At 33.9% G+C, this 24,363-nt stretch overlaps 1 protein-coding gene across 1 annotated transcript in view; it reads left to right on the forward strand.

Annotated features, from left to right (window-relative positions):
* nell2b (neural EGFL like 2b) overlaps positions 1-24,363 on the forward strand; it is a 129,256-nt gene that overhangs the window by 38,283 nt on the left and 66,610 nt on the right. Inside the window, exons 12-13 of the mRNA XM_006633621.3 lie at positions 1,460-1,588; positions 17,239-17,364. Of these exons, the coding sequence (XP_006633684.2) occupies positions 1,460-1,588; positions 17,239-17,364 (255 nt within the window). The remainder of the gene's footprint in view (positions 1-1,459; positions 1,589-17,238; positions 17,365-24,363) is intronic.

Raw genomic sequence — 24,363 nt, forward strand, 5'->3', positions numbered from 1 at the left:
TCAAGGTATCTGCTAGGTAATGCAGGGTCAAACCATTAAATGTTATTGTGAGAATAGAGAGAAAACATAATTGGAACAAAGAGATCAATAGCTTAAAATGTAGGTACTGATTTTTTAGGAAACTGGCTGCCATTGAAATAACCTACAGTAAATGTGCTAAACTAAAAGTTTAAAGGATGTTTGATGAAAGTGTGCATTTTTATAAAACATTGTGTTTTTGATGATATTTTTGTCCATATTTTTTACAAACCATCCAATGTTGATGACAGTTACATTTAGAATAAAGAATAACTCTGAAGATCTGGAACAATATCTTCACAGAATGAAGGACAGTTTATTCTGGAATTTAGGTTTTTAAATATCAATTATGAAATTATATGTTTGTTTGCAGGTCATTATTTCATTTGCATTTTTGTTTCTCCAGCACTCACAAGCATTATAAAAAAGACATACTAATCATAATATAGAAGGACAATCCAATCAAGAACCAATGGTGTTGTACAGTAGTTACTTAATCTGTTGAGCGTAACTAAATCACAACACTTTCTTCATTTTTGTAGGTAGACTACAATGAAATCCAAATTATATAAAGCTTTAGAAAAGGAAAAAAAGTGTTACATTTAAGAAACGTAACTTAACAAAGAGCTTATGTCCATATTGCTTTTTTGTAGTATTGCAAGGCCTAGCTGCCTTAGTCACAGTGCCTATTCCTTTCTGAGAAGGCTGCAGGTGGCCACCCAGGCTGATGATTGATTTATTAGTTTAACAATGACAGAAATGCAGCCACATTCTCATGCTGGTCAATCACTCAGTCAGGCCACCTGAACGCACTTGGGGTAGGGGGAGGGGAGAACAAAATGTTAGAAACAAGTTGAAATGGCCTGGATGAAAGTTATTTCCTAACAAACACACAAATTAAGATACATGAACTATCACAACATTTGCACTGCAGATATTTGGACATACCTTTAGTTACTTTGTTCATAGAGAGGCTTCTGTCAGTAAAAAATGAGATGTACTACTCTCCTAAAATAATCTGATGATGATACAAATAATATTTGAGTTATATCCAAAAGAATATTTGCAAAGGTCTTTTAACTGTGTGAAGTCCATTATATCAAAGTAAATGATGTTCTTCAATATTTTTTCATGTACATTAAAATGCTAAAAATTTCAAACAAAATATCAGTGTCAACAATCATTCTTATCACTTGTGTGAAATACAGTACTATTATTATAAATAATAATGTCCTTGTTTTCATATTAGATTTGTTTGTAGAGAACAAGAAAATATGCACTGCCAACTTTTTTGGATAACCATGCTTAAAAAGATAAATTAAAAGAATTAATTAATTCCAGATTTTGTGATGTGCTTATATAGATTTCCAATAAGAGCACAGTGATTTTGTGACCATTGAAGATTTTTAGTTATTATCGCTTTACTTTCCCTGAATTTTAGGTCATGACTTCTGTGCTGAAGGCCACAGCTGTATGGAAAACTCAGAGTGTGTTAATCTGGAAGCTGGGGCCTGTTGTAGCTGCAAGGATGGATTCCGGGCACTTCGTGAAGATAATGCCTATTGTGAAGGTAAAGTAACAGATTGCACACACTAAAATGCAAATTACTTACAGGTAAAATTCTAAGAAGAAAATGAGCAGTTCAGTTTAAAAAATGTCAGTGTAGGACTACACATTGTAAGAGTTACTTTAACATGTTATTGTATATTTGTGATTAGCAAAGTGAGAGTCTTTCTTACAAAGATGGAGGCTAGATGAAATAATATTTTCTTAGTTATTGTGATGTATTGATTTATTTGTGTGCAGTGTGTTATCAATCAGCAAAAACAACTTAAACTGACTGACATTAAGCTGAAGGTTTAAATATTGTTTACATTAATGAAAAGTTCACTCTTAATGACCTGATTGCCCAGTAAAGGCTTTAATCTATTAGCAACAGACATTTTCAAAAGGAATGATAATTTTGTTATCTCTTGGTAGAAAAAAACAAAAATGTCAGCAACTGGTGAGAGAGGGGGATTTAATTTAATCCTGGGTAGTCAACATGGTGAAACAGCAGAAAAGGAACAGGGAGGAAAGTTGTCTTTTTTCCATTATTGACAGCCATCAACTTCTTCAAAATCCTCAAGAAGCTGATGACACCAGTGCAACATTATTAAGGTTTTGGCACTTAGAACTCAAGAGACTTGAACTCAGAACTTTAGATGTGAGTATTAGTATGGATAGTTTTTACATATGAATAGAGATAAATATAAAATTAAAGTGCCTTACAGAAGGAGGCACTAAGAGGAAGGGAAGGAGGACCCCCTGCTCCCCCCCAGAAACATGCGTTTATAAAATCTGCAGTTTATGCCGGATAATATGGAAGCAGCGATCATACCTAGACAGTGCAATAAGGGAAAAAACACAAATAATCTAACAGAGAAAGGAACAATAAAGAAAAAAATTAACACAATTGTAACAGCACAGATGTGTTCTTAACTCAGTCAAGGGGATAATGATATATTGGTTCATTTCACATTTTATTCTTTTTTGTACCAAGGGTTATTTCACTATTTTCTCTCAACAATTAGAACTATGTACTGTAATTTAAAGTCTTACTAATTATACTGTCTCAAAGGGAATAATGAATTATAATGTTGAGAAGAGATATATTTTTGATTAAGAGTGCTTCTGCATTAATTGATATACAAAACCGATTAGCACCTGATACTCCAAAAATAAGTACTTTGTGACTTTGATGACAAGCATCTTTTGAGAAATATGATATTGTTTTACGCCTATATAGAGAAGAAAAATAACTCTGTCAGTGCAGCTTGTTTTTGCTATTTTTCAATTAAATTGAAAGGCTTTTTTCAAATTTTTAAGAAAATATTATTTTATTTTGACATTTTATGAATTTTAGTAGTTCCTTGAATTTTGTGTGAAATGTTTCAACTGAAAGGATCTTATTGTGCTCAACATGGAGTAGGAAATCCACTCCATCCACAACTGAAGTGCAGCACTTGTCTCTGTGCCAAGTGGTTGCTATTCATTTCCAGCAGCTCACTTAGCAAGAAATAAAATGGGGAAATTGGAAATTACCTCACCAATTAAACTGAGAAGAAAATTAGTAGTAGACCACAGTGCCTTGCATGAGTAATCAGACCCTTGCACAAATTCACAATTCAATAAATATTCAAATCTTTGTTGCAGTAGGCCTAAATTAATTTAGGTTTACAAAATGACCTAAATGAGCCACACAATTAGTTACTGTATGTGACTTATGTTTGTGACCAATAATAGTGGTGCTCATTTTAATAAATACACCTTTTGTCTACAAGGTGCCTCAATCAAGTAGTGGATTTCAAGGAAATATTCAACCATGGAGAACAAGGACCTTTCTGCAGTAAATACCTCAGGGATTTGTTATAACAACCCAGTTATATAAAGGCACAGGTCAGGAGAAGGATATGAAAATATTTCAAGGACCCCTAATACCTTTTTGAGCATGGTGGAGTGGGAGGCACCCATACACACCATGATCAGGCTATCTCTCCAAATTGAGCGGTTGGGCAAGGAGGAAACTGGTTAGGTTAGAGTTTAATGACTGAAATGGGTCAAAAATATTCCAGTTATTCCACAAAGAAGGCTTGTATGAAACCGGAAAAATAAAATCTCAAAACTTGAACGGGGTGTGCAACAAAGCTCTTATGTGATATTGCAAACGTGATTAAAAGATTTTGTGGTCAGACAAGACTTTGGTATGGATGCAAAGCATTTGAAGTACAACCCAAAGTAGTCCATCACTTAGTCAACACCATCCTTACCAAGCAAGGTGGTAATAGAATTATGTTGTAGTAGCACTTTTCATTAGCAGGAGATTCATGGAGACATAGACATGACCATAGATCAAAGTACTGGCAAATCCTAGAGGAAAACCTTCCTTCACCTTCCAGTAGGACAGTGATGCAAAGCACACAGCCAAAGCAACACTTGAGCAGTTTAAAAAGAAAGTAAATATCATTCAGTGGTCCAGTGAAAGTCCTCACTTGAATTCTCTGGAGAATATGTTGAAAGACTTGAAAACTGCTGTCCATATGTGGATGTGATTCTCTAACAACTTTGGGCAGCTTGAGAAAATCTCCAAGAAAATGAACAAAATTGCTCCAAACCAGTGTAGTGTACAAACGTGGCAGAGACTCATAACTGTAATTGCTGACAAAGGTGCTTCCACTAAATATAGAGCTCATGGGTCTGCATACTTTACATATGCTATCATAAAACATATATTATTTTTTGGTGATGATTACTTCTTATGCTTAGAAGTCTTGAGTTTGATGCTACATGTTTCTAATAAAGTATTAAGTTAAAAAAATACATATGCATCATTTTTAATTTAATAAAATACAACATCACAGGAAGAGTTTGAATACTTTTGCAAAACATTTTAATTTAATAAATCTGACATAAAAATTATTCAGGAAAGTGTGGTTATCACTTACAAAACGTTACACTGGCTCTTTAATGACAACAAGTTTAGATTCACCCAAAGGAATAGTTTCAGTAGAAAACATTCTAATTTTTCATGCACAACAGATGGTAACCATGAAGTCATCTTACCATAATCCATGCATTTGTATGTAAAGTTCTTTAATTGTATAATAAGGCAATGTGAAGCTCCCACCATGTCACATGTAAAAAGGCTTGATTGTACATGTGCTGGAGATGATTGTGTAAAGTTCTTGTTACCCTATGTGCTGTTGTGAAGTTCGTACTGTACACTGGCATCCCTCAAGAAATAGCTGTATAAAATCATTATGTCATAAAAGTAGCAAGTCACAATGGAACACGTTTGTTGAGCCAAATGGCTTCATCTTATTTGTATCTTTACTTAGGTAATTGAACATCTGTAGCTTACACTGAGAGCGTTTATTTTTCCTTTGAGCCTTTAAAACCTTATGAGACATAAATGCATTATACTGTACCTAAATAATAGTGACTAGTGCTGTGGTGCTTAGGCTTAAAAATCCCACCCCTACCATATACAGTACAGTATATAGGTCTCTTGGTTGTCATTATAATTGAACATTTCTTACTACATGCATTAGTTAAAATAAAATAAATGATACAAAATGAGACAGTTTCATGGATGGCAACAATTGCTATATATTGGTATTTAATTTGTTTTGCTGTTAATGATGCTTTGTAATCCTTGAGAATGAACTAGTTAAAGATTCCTGCAATAAAATGTTTCAAATATTGTTTCTGCTGTAATACATTGTCATGAAATTTGTGCAACAATTTAAAGCTTCTTGCACGAACTTTAATCTAAATTATTACCTGTATGGATGAAACTCAATAAACTTATTTTGCAGAAAATAAATTGAGTAGACGTATATACCTTTATTTATACTTGTACAATCACTATTGGTGAATGGAACAATTACAAAGAAGGTGAAAAATAATAACCAAGATTATTTTTCCTAAATCATCTTGCTGTGATAACATTTTTAATGGTTCTATCATTGCTGTTTTGATATTAGCAAATTTGGATTCTTCATTTTAGGGATCCTCAAAATATTTTGTTAAGTAAATCAGTAATGTATTAAATTATCTTTTTTAAAAACAATTTGGGTTTCAAGCTGAAAGTTCTTTTTTTAGTAAGAGAGCTTGTTAAAGTCTTTATGACAGCTCCTATTATCAAGATTCTCCTGAAATATATTCAAACCATCTTTGAAGGTCAGCTAGTTATCCATCATCATTTTAGTTGCTTGCATTGAGAACACACTTCAATTCCAGAAGCTATAAAACTGCTGGTACATTTTCCCAAACTGTATATAAATTCACATAATGTCCTACAAAACATTTTTTTCTGTTTTTCTTGAATGGTTCAATAGCTTTCTTGCTCAACTTTCTTATTGGTATTGGTGAATACAGTAGAATATTGCCAACTATTTGTTTGAAATGCATGTTTTTAACATGTCTTTAGGTCATCAGTTGCCCCAGGTAATTAAAGTCTTAGTGTGTGTGCTTAATTAAAGATGCTATCAGAATCTTGGCATATACTAATAGGACACTTTGTTCTACCCTGAGCTTTTATCATCAAGGTTAAACTGCTTATACTGCTGGCTCATGCAACAGAGATTGATTTTGACCTATACTGTACGTGAGTCAGATCAATGTTTTTTTTATCCAAGGGTACTTTATGGTATTCCTAAAAAGCAAACAAAACATTTTGGCATTCATTTCTTTCAAGCAATATTTTTGATTAGTGCAATAAAAAATCCTTTTTACTTGGTTAAGTGTAATATAAATGTTACTGATCTGACTTCAGATTAATTTTAATTTATCTTTAGCTGATACAAAAAATACAATACTACTATTTATTGTTCATAGTTTACACAATACATATATTTTCAAAGCAAATGTTTCATATGACAAAGCTAGCTTTAAAGCCAGATGTATCCAAGGTGGGTACATCTTGGTTTGATTGCAGTTTCCTGATATTGTTTACAAGGTAATCCTGAAAGTCCACATTTGACATGGGAATAGTGCTGATCTTCAAGGTTTTCCTTTACAGCAAGTATTGCTTACCAAACATAATTTGGCTGACTTAATGAGGTACTGACTACTATTAACTAGTACTGTAGCTGTGCTTTACTATTTAATGAATATATTTATTTTTGCTAATTAATATTTGGAAATAAAGGTAAAAGTTAATAGGTAGTGAAACATCATATTTTCTTCTTGTTCCCATCTTATTTGTCATTCATCTGTTAACCACCAGCAACATTGCTTAGGTAGAATCAACATTAGAGGTATTAAGGCAGTTATTGTTTTAATCACATTTAAATAGAAACTCATACAGATTAAAAGCCTAAACAATCACTAAGAACCTGGAGATGTTTTTTTTTTTTAATATGGAGTCATCTCAGAGCTAAATATAGACTATGAAATCATCTATGTTTAAATTTTTTATAAATGCAGTGGTAGGGAAGAGACTCTAGGGACTGCTTATCTCAGTAAGTAAAAGCAATTTACTGTCAAAAAAGTACTGAGTCTGAGTTACTGACTCTTAGGAATTCTGTATAGAATTTTTTTTTGTGCCGGTAAAAGTTTCTCAGCTCAATTAGAAATGTCACCAGTACTATAAGTATTTGATAGTAGGCAGTATTGGATAAGCTCTGCAGCACTTATACTTTTTGTGTGATCAGAATTGGACTTTTAATCATAAACAATAAAATGCTTTAAGAACCGACAAGCTCGGCTTTATAAGAATTAATACTGTGTCATATATTGAATTGTCTTTTTTACATTGTCTGTAACATGGGTGAAAAGATGCATAACAAAAATTGCTTACAGAAATTTACTAATTAGTCTATAATAAAACTTGATCAGTCCTCCTAATATTTTCTTGCTAAGTGGATTAAGCTGTTTACACATGATAGTAACAATGCCAGTTAGATATAGTAAGACATGTATGCATCCCACTGTATACATACTGCTAATAAGATACCATATGAATTTTTATATACAGTATTCTGTACCTGGGCTTTGATAAAAACTTCTTGCAGCTCCATATGAATTCTGGGGCATATAGCATGGTCTCCTTTCTGGCATTTATAGAATGGTGCAGGTGTATGCTTGAGTTAAAATTAATCAGGAAAACCACATTTAAATTTAAGTTTACAACCTTTATGGATGTTCTAAAAATTGAGAAAGAACCACTGGTGATAACAGAAGTTAGAATTTTGCACAGTGTTTGCAGACATCTTATTATGGCTGTTCAGAATTATAAAGTGTTCATCTGTGCAGTCTGGACTTGGACTTGGAATGTCTGAGATGAGCGGGATGTGGTGTCAGATGATTGCCGGTCCTTTTCATTAGGAATTCCAAGTTCAGACTTGGTTATAGTGTTATAGTCTTTATATAACATGTAGAACATGTAGAATATATGGTAGCATTATTTTGTCATGATAGATACAGTGTCAAGATTAAGAGAGGGATAGACCTCCATCTTATCCAAGATGGCTCAAATTCATTGTTGATGTTCAAGTAGGTGGGTTTGTCCGCATGCATAGGCTACAAAGGAACAGGTAAAGGTTTATTCCATGCTAAAAGGAAACAAAAAGAGACACAATGTTTTGCCTCATACAGTATGTGTTTCCCTAGTTTCACTGAACAAACCTATTTTTTTCTGTTCTTTCATGCAGTAATGAGGACTGTATATTATTCCTTTCATGTGTCAATGTGCTCCTTTGGGCTATTAGTATGTGATTTTAAAAGGATATACAATAGTTGTATTAAGAGGGAATAGAGCTTCATATTCAGTACTTGATAGATGCCACAAAAATAGACAAAAGGAATAGTTAGACAAAGTCCAAAGCTCTGGATGAAATGCAGAAAATACCAGAAATTATTTACAGCTTTTTTAAAGACTATTGACACTGTGACATACCCATGGGCGTGTCATAAAGGGATCTTTAAATATGGGTGGATCTAGGCCAACGAACAACCAAACACACAGCTGTAAGACTCAAAAACACCCTAGTGCCCTTATTTACAGTGCAAGGAAACTGCACCACCAAATAAACCAAAAACCTAAGCTTTCTTGAGCTCCTGACTTAACTAGCATTGCCAAGCAGCTACACTGCTTACCGGTTCAACAAACAATACCAATGTCTCCCCTGAGACTCTTCTTAAAACTTTCAACTGTTCAATAGTTTTTTCCCAAAAACACACAGATTCTTTCTATCCTTTTTTTTCCTTCTGCCGCTGGCAAATAGGGTACATAGGGGTTCTGTCTGCTGCACCCTCAGACAACAAACAAACCACTTCCACTGACTGACAATGAAAGCTCCCTCTTCCTGTCTTTTTGAAAGAGTCACCTGATCAGTTAACGTCCTGCAACTGGTCAGGTGACAGAGCAGCGGCTCACCCCCACCCCCCCACCAGAGGAATCTGGGGAATGTGGGTTGTGCTCTCACTACACATTTACTGCTCTATGTGCTAATTTATTAAATATTTTTTTTTAATCCTCTTCAAAGAGTTATTTATCCACTTATAGAAAACAAGAAGAGGTACTATGGCAACAGCATTGCCTTAAGGATATAATAGATTTTTTTTCTGAAAATATGATGGTAATAGCTTACAATTCTTTAAGATCTCAGGGAAGAATATGCCACACAATTCTAGTCTTTAGAGTGGATCTGCATTTTTGACAGAGGAAAAGTGTCACTTCTCAATATTAATCTCTTTAAATATGTTATCTGATATTAATATTTCTTTAATAAAAGTATTTTTTTACTATGAATAGTGAAGTCGCACATGCATAGTTCTGTTAATATACTTTATAATCTGAAATTAATGAACAAAGCTCTAATAAAAATCTTATATACACAAGAAGTCCATTCAAAACATCATACTCATTGATTAGAAATTACAAAACTTCTGGTTTCCTGCAAATGTGAAAATATAAAATATCTGAATTTCAAGTTACTTGTACATGGTTGCTACATTCTGTGATTGTGAGATTCACTGACTCTTAACAATTCATATAATCTTCAATTAGACACTACAATTTTGTTATCTAGGCAGCACAAATAAAGGTTTTTGGAACTCCTAATTTGCATAAGATCATATCTCCCTTTATAATATTTCTAACTCCATGTGCAACATGAATTCAACTCAGGAAATTCAGAAAGGGAAATAAGTACTCATGCTATGGTAATCTAGGTGTTTTTAAAGACAACTATTAGCAGTGAAATGTGGACAGTCTCTGGAGGCTATTATTTTACAGATCTGTAAGTAACTGGAACTATAAAACAGAACAGAAATGAAAGAAGAGGTGATATCACATGAAGAAGCATGCTATTATGTTTACAGGTTTCTTTTAGAGTATTATTTTTAGAGTAATATTCATGTGAAATACATTCCAAAATCACATTCAGAATATCTAATTGATTTGTAGTTAATTACCTAGTTCTAATCTAGATAAACTACAAATCTAAAAGATAATCTAAGTTATCTAATTATTATTATCTAATTAATTATTATTTAGTTAATGTTTTAAACTGCAACCCATTTTAACATTTTGTTATGAGATATAATGTCTTATCATAGAATAGATCAGGAATATTTTTTAATATCACACTTTTATTGTTATAGTAGCATCCTACCCTAGGGAATAAACCCATAAGAAATTCCTTTGATCATTCCCTCATGTACATGACCAGAGGTTTGGCACAAATCACTGAATTACTGAAACATTTTAGTTGCAGAGCTCAAATATATAGAATGTAAGTTGTGTTTATAGTTTAGTATTTTCTTTATTTTTTCTCTGTTGCCTGTTGCACATGGAATGAAATTATAAATGTTGGGCAATTTTGTTTTGCTGCTTTACAGAATTTCTGAATTTCTGCCAGTGTATGCTTTGCGCTTGATTTGTTCTTGAATGTCAACATAGCAGACAAAAAAAGTTAGATTTGATTTTTGCTTTCTGATTCATGTGAAATACATACATTACAAAATCTTATATTTGAATACGTTCACATGTATTACAAAATATTGTACAATTCTGCACTCACAGGTAACTGTTTATTTAAATATTTTTAAATCGAAAGCCACTAAATGAGTAAAGATGATCACAGTGATATGTTGCACAATTGTTTCAACATTTGTACAGTATTATTATTTCACATATGTACTTTAACTGATGAAAATTAAGGCCTTTGTATTCTTCACTCTACCCTGAAATTCACAGAAAAAAGCAGACCCCTTTTCCTTTGTTATGTGCATAGTATTGCTTATGTGCCTGTTTTGAATGTACAAGCAAGCAGTTTAGAGTTTATAGCATGCAGTAAAATACATTAAAATTGATTTTTAATGTCATGGCACATTGAATTTCTACCTGTTTGGTGTGTTTATTCATCCCATTTGTTGTCTTGTGTACTGTGGGTGTGATGTGATTCTTGAAAACTACAAAATGTATTACAAATAAAAACACATAATAAGATACTGATAATAAATTTGAGACATACATTACATTTTGCATATTACTGCTACAATAGACAAGTTTATTTTCTTGATACATTTTTGTATTAAGGTACAGCAATAATGCAAGACAATTTCAATTAAGTCAAACAATTTGGAATTAACCATTTTTTAAAACATTATATGTAGTTTTGCGTTCTTTTCTCATGGCCCAGTGCTTTCTGATTTTTTGCTACCATTTACATTTCCCAATTGTTTCATATTCAAGTCCAATTTTCACAACAAAGTATTGTTCCTGGGTCTATAAGAACCAGTAGTTGCCTCTAGTAATTGTCTGCTAAATCAGAAGTACCTTTATCTGTTGTTAGGGGTAACTTTCCAGTTTTGAAAGAACCCCATAATAAGACTTCAGGGATGCTTAAGGAATAGGAATTTGAAATAATAGTCTTCTTCCATAAAAACTAAAAGTGTCTCCAATTAAATGTATTGTGATGTTCTTGTCACACCGGTGAATATCTGAATTTCTTCATAACTCTGCAATAACAGTGAACACAAAATATCATAAAACGTTCTTGCATTAGATTTTTAAGGCATGACAAATCAAAATAAAGAATTCTGTGAAATGAGAGCATGAAAAATATTATTTCCCTCTCTGTGATGCAGGTGTAAGCTCCATTGGGACATACTTGAAGGATTATTATTGAAATTTACATAAAAGACAATAGATGGATACGACTGCTACTTAACACATCTATTATTATCTATTATCAATTTCAAGGAAAAGAAAATGATAGAAAATAATGTTTCTGAACATGTAATTATTTGCCTATGTATTCATTTTTTACTGTAATCACACATTTATTATAGTTCTAAAAAAGCAACTCTCTTCCCATTTGAAAACATTAAAGGTTTTGTGTCTCTTGGTGACAAAGTTGAATAAAAATCAATTAAAGGAAAGTGGTTAAGGGATTACTGCTGTATTTGCTTTACAATACTTCATCTGTCATTTATCTTGTCAATAACAAGAATCACATTTTCCACTGATTATTAAAATGCATTGTGCTTTGACCTCGTATATTTTTCACTTCTTATCTCCATGACAACTAGTTTCAGTGATGTATAGCCTTGCTCTAGAGTTGTCCAGATTAAACAATCCATTTTAGTTGAAGATATCCATGATGTTAGGGTAAAAGGCATTTTAAACAAATGGTTTTGTACCATTAACAGTAGTACTGTATGCTTTTTGTAGATTGTTTCCTTGCAAGCTGGTTTCCTGTGGTATAAATACATAATTACCTCATGGTGAAAATGAATTGTGTAGTCTTACATACAGTACTGTTTAACAACATACCAACACTGAAGGGAATACAACAAGCGGTGTTTCTTTATGAATGATTACAGAGGGATATAAATAAACGTATTTTCTTTGATCTGGAATGCCCAGTTATTCTTCCTGTAAACTGATGTTTTCAACAATAATATCTTTCACTTTATTTAAATCAGTGAGTGATTAATAATTTTCATCCATCCACTTTTCAATAACCACTCATTGAAAGTATACTGTAGGCCACGGTAAACTGAAGCTTAACCTGGCAGACAGTGGACACGAGGCAGAATACACCCTGGACTCTAAAACTAGTTAATCACTGAATGTTTAATAATTTACTCATAATTTAATGTAATACTTTAATTTCATAATGTTGATATTTCATAGGATTTATTTATCTGTATTTTAAAAATATTTATTATTCTGGTTTATTAAAAAATTCCAATTTAAAATTTCAGGTGAATTGTTTTTCACCAGTAGTACACTTTTGTAAGATAAAAATGAGTTTAACATAAATGTTTGGAATTCATATGACATGCTGTTCTCAAAATAGCACTGGCAGTTAAGTACACAACATGCTTCTCGCCTCCACCGTGGTTATATTGCACACATCACATTCTTCTCTTCCTACACACTACAAACTGTGCTGCTACAGCAAATGTTCCAATTGACAAGTTCAGAATAAAGATAAGTGAGTGCTATTAACTTTTTGTCAATAAAAAGTTTTGAAAAAAATGTTTGTGTATCCATGTACACTTGTACAAACTCTTCGTACGGTAACTAAAAACAAAATAATATATATTTAAAATAGTATAAAATGTTCTAGGGTTCCTAATTAAATTTTATCTCTAAATTTACTTTTCAAAGCGCTAATTTGTATTTACATAAATGGTCTGTTCAAGACAATTCATGGCAGTTACTGTATATACTGTAGCGCATTCGCCCAGCGCTGCGGCCGAAGAGCGCCTGGCTGGGGTACACAGCAAGGGGAAGGAGGGGAGTAGTAGTGGTCAGGGCGGGGATCAGGAAAACCACTGACCAGTGCAGCTGACCCACTGTGAAACGGGCGTAGTCTGGGTAGATCGCCCGTTTTCGGGTAAATAGTCCCCTGGTTTCACACCAATGTGTGTCGCTCTCTCTCTCACTCTGGCGCTTGCTTGTTCTCTCTCCCACTCCGTCTGTCATTTTCTCTGCTGGTGCGCGGGCGCAGGTGCTGGCTGTACCAATGTTTAATAAAAGCGCCGTTTTTCTACTCAACGAGTGTCTGAGTCACTGAGTCCGTCCTCGCCGAACCTGAATTCGCTACAATACATTTATTTTGAATGCAGTGAATTTCAGTGCTTAAAATTGTGAGGATCCTGTTGGGCTGGCATAATTTCAGTGCTGGGATAAATTTATCATATTTCTTTGGATTTTGTTTCATCTACAGTTTTTGCTTTTTGTAATTCTGAATCTAAAGGCAGTATAGAATTTAAATGATGCAAGTATCACAACACCTTGCTTTGTGACAATTGAGAACTCTATGCCATCTGTCATGTTAGACTCTGGCTCACTGTGACCCTGCACTGGACTAAGTTGTAATTGAAATGAATGGAGCATCGGATAATTAGCTTAATATATTGTATTAGAGGCTGCTAAATTGCTAATATTGCTAATACTGTATTTTAAAGAGTCTAATGGAACTCCTGAAAATATATTTATAGGTTCACTCTGTTCAGCCAAGCTAATGATCATGATCATAGATATTATTTTTGTGCTTATATTAAAAGAACTAAAAACTAAATTGCTGTAGTTCAATAGACAGAATACAGTCTATTAACTATAGAGGAAATGCACCCCTGCATCAAACTTGCAGGTATGTCTGCATTTGGTGTGCAGTTTATTTCTATTTTCTATTTATAAGTCTATTTTTGGATCATTAGATTTTTAATGTAACAAACCTGCCACTAATAATTTTATTTAGAGATAAAAGCTGGTATTGATTTCTTTCCTCTTTTAAGTTGCTGTATCATGTGCCACTATGTGACAGGACAATCACGGAAATGGAGCAAGCTAATGGAGATGGAAATCACCTCTTCTTCGTTACAAGCCATTTAAATTCAGAAGCCTGTAATCCAAATAGTGACAAGTTATAACTTAGTGTTTCAGCTAGACTGACTAAGTGTCACTGCTGACTGACGATTTCTACAGTTAATAGCTACTAAATCAACTACCCATTTTTTTTTCAATGTAAGTTTCTGATGTGTAATTTTAACATCATTCTGGGATAGCCATTGCTACATTTTACTGTGTTAATATGAAACAGAAATAAAATACATTGCATATGCAACACAAGTGAATGTCTTTTTAATTTGATTTAAATTAATTTGAAATATTAAATAGTCACTTGAAGTAGGTTGTAACATTTGAATTAGAAGATTGGCTCTGTAGCATGGGGATTGAAGTGCAGTAGAGAGAAAGTTAGAGAAAACAGGAATAAAACAGCTAAATAGTAAACAGCACAGGAGATAGGCTCTTAGAACATTCTTTACAGAGGCAGATGTGGGTGGAGGTGCCTGTCAAGGCCTGTTGTAGCGTTGAGAGTAAAGAGGAGTATTAAAACAATAAAAAATATCCCAATGTACTGTAGGATTCAATGAAAATATAATTGAACTTTCCATGCAGTTTGCCAATGCAAGTCAGTAAAGCGAGAAAAAAATACAATAAAGCAGGGCTGAAAGACCTTGGCTTTTTGCTTAATGAGGTGCATTTCAGCGTGATACAAATCAAAGGTGCAAATTGACACTGGAAGGGTTCCTTTATCAGTATGAATATAGAGAAAGCCATGCTGTCAATAATGAGAAAGAAAAACATGAAATTGAGGGAAAAAAGCCAACTGTGTGTATTATAAGCACTGATACATTTAGATAAGCTGCTTGCATGTTACAAATCTAGGGATTTTAAAAAATAATAATTTAAACAGGTCTACTTTAGGTATATTTACACTAATGCAGACATTACTGTTCCAGTACTTCTGGTTTCACTTTTATTGTGTTAATGCCTTTCACATTTCACCTTTGGAGAGTATTTTTTCATCAGAAATGTTTTCAGTTTGCACCCCATCAGCATAATTATCTTAAACAAAAGTAAGGAAACATCATGTACTGTAGGTGACATCATCCCAGCTCTTAGGAATAGCAGGTCATGAATTCAGTATATCAGCACCTTATATTTCTTAGCAAATAAAACGTTTCTCCTCTTGTTTTTAGGTTGGGATTTAGTATTAGGACTATGACACCATGTAGACATTGGCAATTCATGTGCAACTTCAAAATTATGTGGAGACAAGAACATCCTAAACCAATTATTGCTTGTTTTTCCTGCTAAGATTTAAATTCTTTGGTTTATTTTAGTCTCGCTTTTCAAATGAAGGTTAGAAGAGCTGTTTCTCTTTATTGGTGAACAAAATGAGACAAAAGGTCAATAAACTTGCTTTGTTCATGCACTGTTCTCAGTGTTCCTTACAAATGCACAGGTCTTATGTTGTTTGAACTGTTGATTGTAGTGTCATGCTGTAAATGTTTTCTCGTTCCACAGTTACTGTCAGAGCCTAAAAGTGGGCACAACATGCCTTCATCTTTTTTATTTAGTTTTGGTCACAAAGGGAACTTCTTTTGTAGTCAACACATGATTGATGTTTGTTTCCGTTGGATTTCCCTTTCAGTTGTGGTGGTCAGAACAGAAATCAACAAATCCAGATTAGATTATTTGCAAACCACAAAACCAGTAGGTTTACATACTGTAACCAAATCACTGCTGCTGTAAATCACTGCTGCTGTAATTTTTCACAATGAAAAATATTTCTGTTGACTGTACAACACAGACATAAAAACTTACACATAAAAATGGAAAATAATTAACACATTTTAACAGTATTGATTTATTTCCTAATATGCAATATTTCTAAAGTTCACTATACATCTGAAATTATAGATTTATAAATTAAAATGTTACTTAATTCAGGTTGGCATCTAATAATATATATTTACATAAGACGTTTAGGTTCAGGTCTCTTAGACTTATATACATTTGGCAAGGATTTGAATGATATAACTTAATTTTGAATTGACTTGTCATATAGCTTGGCAGATAATCATTTTAGCACTAGCAGAGTAAAAGGCAACATAATTTTCCTCTCCTTCCAGAGTCTTATTCTTAATGTACTGTATCATCATTACTTCTACAATATAGAAGTGTGATAAACCCTCTTTACCTTTTCAGTGTAAAGACAAAACTTTCTTTTCTGACATTATATCGACTGATTTCAGATAGGAATAATGTTACTAATCCAATGTGGCAAAACCCCTGGCATATATAATACATTGTGTATATATACTGTATATAAAAAAAAGCAAAGTAAAAACTTAAAACCTTTTCAGAGACAATCCTCATATTAGGTTTATACAGGAATAACAGATTAAATTTAAAGAAAGAGCTGGGGTTCAGGTTTAAGATTTGTACTTAGATAAAGACTGTTTTTGTTGTTATTGTTGATGCTTTGATTGGAGCTATTGTTAGGAGCAGTAGTGCTCCTGAACTAAATTATATCATGTCGTTGGAATTGAAAAGTATTTGCATGATGTTTCATGTTTACAATTCTGTCTTTCATACAGTATGTTCCATATATACAGTAGATAGTTCTGCTTAGATAAATACTGTATATACCATATACTTCATATACTGTATACTGTTACATCCAAAGGCAAAGCCAACAATTTACGGATAATGTACAAATTAGTTATTGTAGAAGATTGTGATTAATAAATGTGCTTATCTACTGGATCAGCAATGCAATTTATTTCCTTTTTTAATAAAACTACAATTTACAAAATAAGTATAACTTCTTGCATTGTGTTGTGTGTATGTATTCTTTTTTGCAGATATTGATGAGTGTGCAGAAGGAAAGCATTACTGTCGAGAGAATACCATGTGTGTCAACACTCCTGGTTCCTTCATGTGTATCTGCCAGACAGGCTATATTAGAATTGATGATTATTCATGTACAGGTAAGTAGTGATACTAATCTTTCTCATTGCAAGTTTCCTTGTGTCACTGTGTTACTCACTGTTCTTTAATGGATGCTAACATTTGATTATGCCTGTTAAATGTATCTTTACACAAAAACATGCTTAAGCAAGCCTGTCCTAACTCTGGTGAAGCTACATTTCTGTGAAGAAGTAGCCAGGTACTTCAAATGATTAGTTTAGAAGTACAAGTCAAACATTGGTCTCAGAGCAAGGGGGAAAGTATGTTAGTGTCTGGTTATGGTGATTTGTAGTTCATGATTTTTGAGACTGTGCTGAGCACCCTAGAATGCAAGGATAATTAGAGACTGTCAAGTTGATTTTACCTATTAAGAAATATTGAATTATTGTACTTGCAGAAAAGGAAAGTGTCAGTATTTTATGTTACCTGTATTTATTTATGCATGAAAAGATAAAAAAATGTGTTCTTAACATGGACATTGTCTTTACATACCCATTGTGAGGATGGGGGAGATATAAATGGATATGTGTGTTTAAGCAAACTCAGTCAGACACTTTACAAGTGTTACATATCAGGATGCAGGGTTTAACCATTTCCAAAAACTAGTGTCAGCAATGGACAATTTGTTTTTACTGGGGAACTAAAAGTAATTCAATAAGCTACAAAATTAAGGTTGATCATCTCATTATTTTGAATTAAGAGTCACTCTGTGTTGTCTGTATCCAATGTAAAAGGCTACAATATTGACTGCAGGCAGTACTGAACAACATGTATCAGATAGAATTGCACAAAACACAAATGTTAGGCAGGGTTCTGTTAATTTTTGTTAATTAGGTTTATCCTTATAGTATCCCAGTAATAGGCTTTGTTTAAAAGAAATGTACTGTATAGGTATATGATGTAGTAGTTCAGGTGGGTAGCTGCATTAGCATACGTAGGCTGCAAAGGAACAAGTAATAGGTTTATTCCATGCTGAAATAAAGAAGAAAGAAAACACAATGTTTCGGCCGTGGAGCCTTCTTCAGGTATTGACACCTGTTGACACGTTGTGTTTTCTTTCTTTTTTTCAGCATGGAATAAACCTATTACTTGTTCCAAAGGTATATGATAACTGATTCAATGAGGAAAATATATTTGATAGGGTTAATGTATGACATTTTTTTGTTTTTTTCTGTTATTATTCAAAGTCCACTTGGCAGCATAATTTCTGTAACTCTGTTTTTTCAACCAGTTGTAGAAAATAGTTAGCTTAATGTCCTTCTTAATCCTTCTCACCAAAACAAAAGTTTGCAAACCCTCCTGTCGTTTCAAAAGCTTTAATTACAAATATTATCATCACAAGTAATGCAGGTATGTACGTCCAATAATATACCGTATATGATTTCATATTATTGTTTTTTATATAAAATTTTAACTATTCAATATCTACTAATGAAGGAAAGAATGAGGAAGAAAATCAACACATTTCCTAAGCAATAAACACATCAGCAGAAACAGAATTTAAAGATGGCAAACTTTTGTCCATGAATACTAACAGGATTATTTCTGTCAGAATTTAAGTAAACTGAATGAAAGGATCTCTGTTGATAAATCATAGCTTTTAAACAGCAAATAGATTTTGTAGTCTTTATGGTTATACAGATGCAGCCATTCAAAATGCGCGGGCGATACCGCATTATTTTCCGGTGCAGTGTACACAGTCTACCGCGAGTTACCGGTAAATACCGCTAGTTACCGTAAATTCTCCTATAATACCGCAAGCAAAATAATAGTATCCGGAATTTCCGCAAGGTGGAGCTAATTAAGCTCAACCTCTCATGTTTGGGCTGTCGCCATCAAAGTCTTTAACGAAGATATTACTAATAGTATTAATAATGAATGACCTTGGCCAAGCTGTAAGTGTAAACTCAAAGTATTGCCCTGGTCCACCTTTTTTTTTTCATTGACCGTCTTTGTAAAAGTAACACCACAGCATTTCGCAATCACGCATTTGTTTCCAATCATGCAAAGTACAGTAATTTTTGAGAATCGATTCACCATGCCTTTCACATGCTCATAAAAGAGATTGATTTAGGAACATAAACATATTACCATATGCAAACTGCACTGTATACAGTATGCATATGTATATTTAATGTCTTAACTGTGCCCATTTAAGTATTGAATATTTATATGGAATTTTACCACTGAAGGGAAATCTTAGTGCCTGAGCATAAAAAGAATAGGAGCATACTGCAACGCGTGTGAAGGCCATAAACTATATTAATTTTGGAACTTAAACATACAGTATATGGCTGGTCTCGGTACTTTAAAGAAAACATACACACCAGTATTCCATTTCTCCCTAAACATTTTAAGCATTGAAGTCTTTAACTAACGTGATACCGGAGTCAACAAGCATACTTTTAGAATTTGATTAAAAGGGAATATAATATGGAATCGCGTATCTAAAGAAATTAATAACGATATAATTATATTCATGTTGCTAAAAAACTGCAACGGACATAAAAACTCCCTTGCTTTTAACAGAGCGTTCCATAATTTCTAACTACGAAAAGTATTTCAACTGTGGCATTTATCATTCAACCAGAGCTCGAAATATCACAAGGATCCTCTAGAGCACAGCAAAGACTGTATTAAAAGAATTGCGTATCTAAAGAAATTAATAAGATATAATTATATTCGTGTACTGTGACAGGGCTGTGTAGGGCTGTTTCACCTCTGTCTTCATGTGACTCTATTCAAAAGCCATTTAGCAAAGAGGGGATGAGAAGAGTGACAAACTAGTATACAGTACAGTATTTTAGATCTTTTTTTTCTGAACCGAGGAAAATCTGATCATGTTTCTCTATAACAATAATAAAAAACATTGCCACACCCGGACTGTTAAACCAACGCATTAGCACGTCAAAGCCCATTGAGGAGCCGGGCGCAATAACTGTTTTGTCCCTTGATTTACTGATCTGCATTAATTACAGAAATCAAGTCCCTGCTCTTTGCAGACGACCTGGTCCTGCTGTTGCCCACAGAACTGAGGCTGCCGCAGAACCTGGCGCTGCTGGAGCAGCACTGTCAGACCTGAGCGCTGACAGTCAATCTGGACAAGACCAGAGCTATGGTTTTCCAGAACCCCCATTAGTCTTCCTGAGATCGTCGGATTATGAACGAATAAAAGCATCTTATTAAAATCGAGTAAAAGTAGAATTTTTGTGTGTAATTTGTCACTTGAGATTAGTTTTATCTGCCGTTAGGACTTAGTGAGGGCTAGGTGAAGGTTAAATGTTTAATTGTGTTAAACCTTAAAATCTTAATGGGGGTGTACTTACCGTACCTTTTCATCCTACTACAGCATGTGATAATGTAAGCATTGTCTTGTGATCAGATAAAAGAGACCATATCTAAACTGTGCCCAAAATGAATTTGTCTATTACATTGTATGTACCTCTAACTAAACTGATTTTGCAATTGCATTGTTTCTTTTAAGTGCTCATTAGGTTTAGCAATCTTCCAGATACAGCTAAATAATAAATTACCTAATTTCTCTTAACATTTTTTTCTAATACCAAACTCTATCCTTTATGTTTTAGATTGTAGCAACAATTCCTTACTCCTAGCTTCGTAATGTAGCCAATTCATAGAGGGGGATTATTAGGAGGCCATGATTGGTAAGGGCTAATTGGAAATTTGGCCAGGACATCGGGGTTACACCCCTCCTCTTTTCGAGAAGCGCCCTGGGATTTTTAATGACCATAGAGAGTCAGGACCTCGGTTTTACATCTCATCCGAAGGACGGCGCCTGTTTATAGTATAGTGTCCCCATCACTATACTGGGGCATTAGGACCCACATGGACCGCAGGGTGAGCGCCCACTAACACCTCTTCCAGCAGCAAACTTAGTTTTTCCCAGGAGGTCTCCCATCCAGGTACTGACCAAGCTCACACCTGCTTAGCTTCAGTGGGTTGCCAGTTGTGAGTTGCAGGGTGATATGGCTCCTGGCATTCTTGTAACAATGATCTTCATCTGGTGGCCAAGATGTCTTGTAGACTAAAGCTACATCAATCACCTCTGACAACACAGCTTCCCAAACAAACAAATGGGGGCTGGAGAAATATTCACATATATTGTTCATATATAGAGAATGTTCCCTATTGATTTTATCGTTTCTTTCCAATAAGTGTTTTTAATAATATATTCTATCTATCCTTTTAATACTGTATATACTTTACAGAATATAGGGTTGTGAGGAGCTGGAGCCTATATATTAACCATGACCTTTTTTCTTTGTAATAAAGGAATATTGTAATGGTATGCATGATTGAAGTTAATATGATCAGCATCTTATCCAAAAGAAAAGATATGAAGAAAAGTAAATTAACAACAGTACCCTCATACCCCGGTATCCGACCCTAATTTGGGAGATCGTAAATTGAAAATAAAAGTTTCATTATTTCTTATGGGGAAAATTCCACCCCATTCTGAACCGAAGACAAGTTCACTCAAAAACCACCCTAAATATATAATGCCATACAGACCATTATTGCAAGCTTAGTGAACAATGCAGTTCTACTCAAATAAGCCAAGCACTGCTGTAAAATAATCAATGATGTATTTACATTTTTAATTATTTCGTAATAGATCACTATCCAAGCGATCGGCTAGAATGATGTTCAATTCAAATCAATTTATTTCTATATAGTGCCTTTCACAATAAAGTTGCCCCAAAGCGCTTAACAATGCAAGTAACTATACATGTTGTGAATACAGAACAGAAGACCAGAAGGCAACGGAGAAGAGGAACCAAAAACTCATTAGTTAGGAGAAAAATAACCTCTAGGGGTCCAAGGTCAATTGGCTGCCCAACCGCTTTGGGCATGCTAACATTATATAATATAAAAATAAATAAATAAATAAGTGAGGGTTTTAGTACATCCATAAATCATGTCTTCTGTATGTCAGTACTCCATGCAGATCTCTGTAGACCAGCAAACTCCTCCTTAATGATAGCTATATCCAAGATGTCCCAGTATGATGTGCATACTGTTGTTAACTATTACTCAAAATAATATTTTTCTCTTCCTTAAGACACCATAATAAACAGCAACTACAAAAGAAACACAAAAAAACGCTTTGAAGATGAGAGCACGAGCTTTTGCTGTTATCAGAAACAAAGCACTGCTGCCTCACGGCGTCATTAACCACAATGCCTTGCACTCGCACATAAACAGCTGTTCTTTGGCACTGAATTCAGATGTTCGCAGAGGGTTCTCAGCCAACATCTGTCACTTTCAAACTTCAAAGTTCGGATTAGCGAAATTTCGCTCTTGTGACAAATTACAAAGTACAAATTCTTCATGTTTGGATTAGCGAAAATTCATATACAGAATGTTCTTATACCAGGGTATGAGTGTATCTTTCCCATTAAATCTGAAGGTTCAACCAATAGGCTATAATATGTGCCATATGTTGGCAGCCCAATAATAATAATAATAATAATAATAATAATAATAATAATAATAATAATAATAATAATATAGATTTTTAGGAATAGTTAATTGTTATTTTAGGAAGATCACCACTTCTAAGTATTTTGGAATTTTATAACAATGTAATTGGTGTTATATTTGCAATAAAATACAGAATTAATATAATACAAAAGAAAGGAAACAAGAATCTTTGGTGATAAAATGTGGAATACACTGAAAATTGTAAAGGAATTTGGGGAACACATTCATCTTGACTGAATTGAACCAAACCATCTGTCATACAGCTATCACAGATCTTATTGATAGGTCAACTTTAATGTGTTCTATCAGGGAAGTAGATTTAATCTTAAAGAGTTTTTTTTTATTGAATTATTAACTGCTACAGCCAAAAAGGAAATGATCCCATTTAATGGGAGTATTTAAATAGAAAATTGTTTAATGCCATTCAAATTGCTGTGGCTTTCCAGATGGAACAGAACAGGTCTTAATATGGAATCCCATATTGATTGCATGCTTCAATCCTGGCAGGAGCAGAATGTTTGCAAAAATGTATTTCTTCATTCCTCCTCTGCATTGTCCATCTCTTCCACTCAATAAAAAAATGCTTAGACCATGAGCTCTCAAATGAAATATGGGAGTATATTCTGTGGAAGGTAAATTCTTCATCAGTCTTTTCTTAGCATGGGTTAATGGGTTAATTCAATTTACAATTCTGCACCATTTTTATCTGTCAAATAACAACATTAGCTAAAATACACCTGGATGCAAACCCTACATGCGATCGTTATGATTGAGAAGCTACTTCCCTGTTTCATATGTATTAGGGCTGTGACAAATTGCTTCCATTTTGGTCATTTGGTTTTAAAATACTCTCAGCAGTTTTGGAAACACCCACCTTGCCTTCCCTAATACTGGCTATCTGACATTTCCCCTGGGTCCCACAGTGGTACGGTGTTTAGCATTGTTGCTCTGCAGCTCTGGTTCAATTACTGGGATGCTATCTAAGTAGAGCTCATATCTTCTTCCTGTATTTGGATGGTTTTCCTCTGCATGCACAAAAACTGAGCACAATGTTATAAATGGTGTCTTATATGTTATGAAGCTTTTAGCTGTAAAAGCTACTTCATGCAATATCTACAGTGATTTTACTGTTACTGATTTCCTCTATTGCATATTTGTCACACTGGATGTTTTCAGACAAAATCTAGTATTAGATAAAGGGAACCTGAGTGAACAAATAACACTTTATTAGAATTGCATTTATTTAATAAAGTTATCCAACACCCATATCCCCTGTGTGAAAAAGTAATTGGTTACACCAAATGCTTCCTATAATTCTTTCACCTTGCTGTGGAGGAATTTTAACCCACTCTTCCTCGCAGAACTGCTTAATTCAGAAACATTGGTAACTTTTCGAGCATGAACTGTTCGTTTCAGGTCCTGCCACAGCATCTCTATTGGGTTTAGGTCTGGACTTTGACTAGGCCGCTCCAAAACTTTAATTTAGCTTCTTAATTGTGCACTGTACATGTGTG

This window comes from Lepisosteus oculatus, chromosome 7 (assembly GCF_040954835.1).
Source record: "Lepisosteus oculatus isolate fLepOcu1 chromosome 7, fLepOcu1.hap2, whole genome shotgun sequence".
In the NCBI taxonomy this organism is placed as follows: domain Eukaryota; kingdom Metazoa; phylum Chordata; class Actinopteri; order Semionotiformes; family Lepisosteidae; genus Lepisosteus; species Lepisosteus oculatus.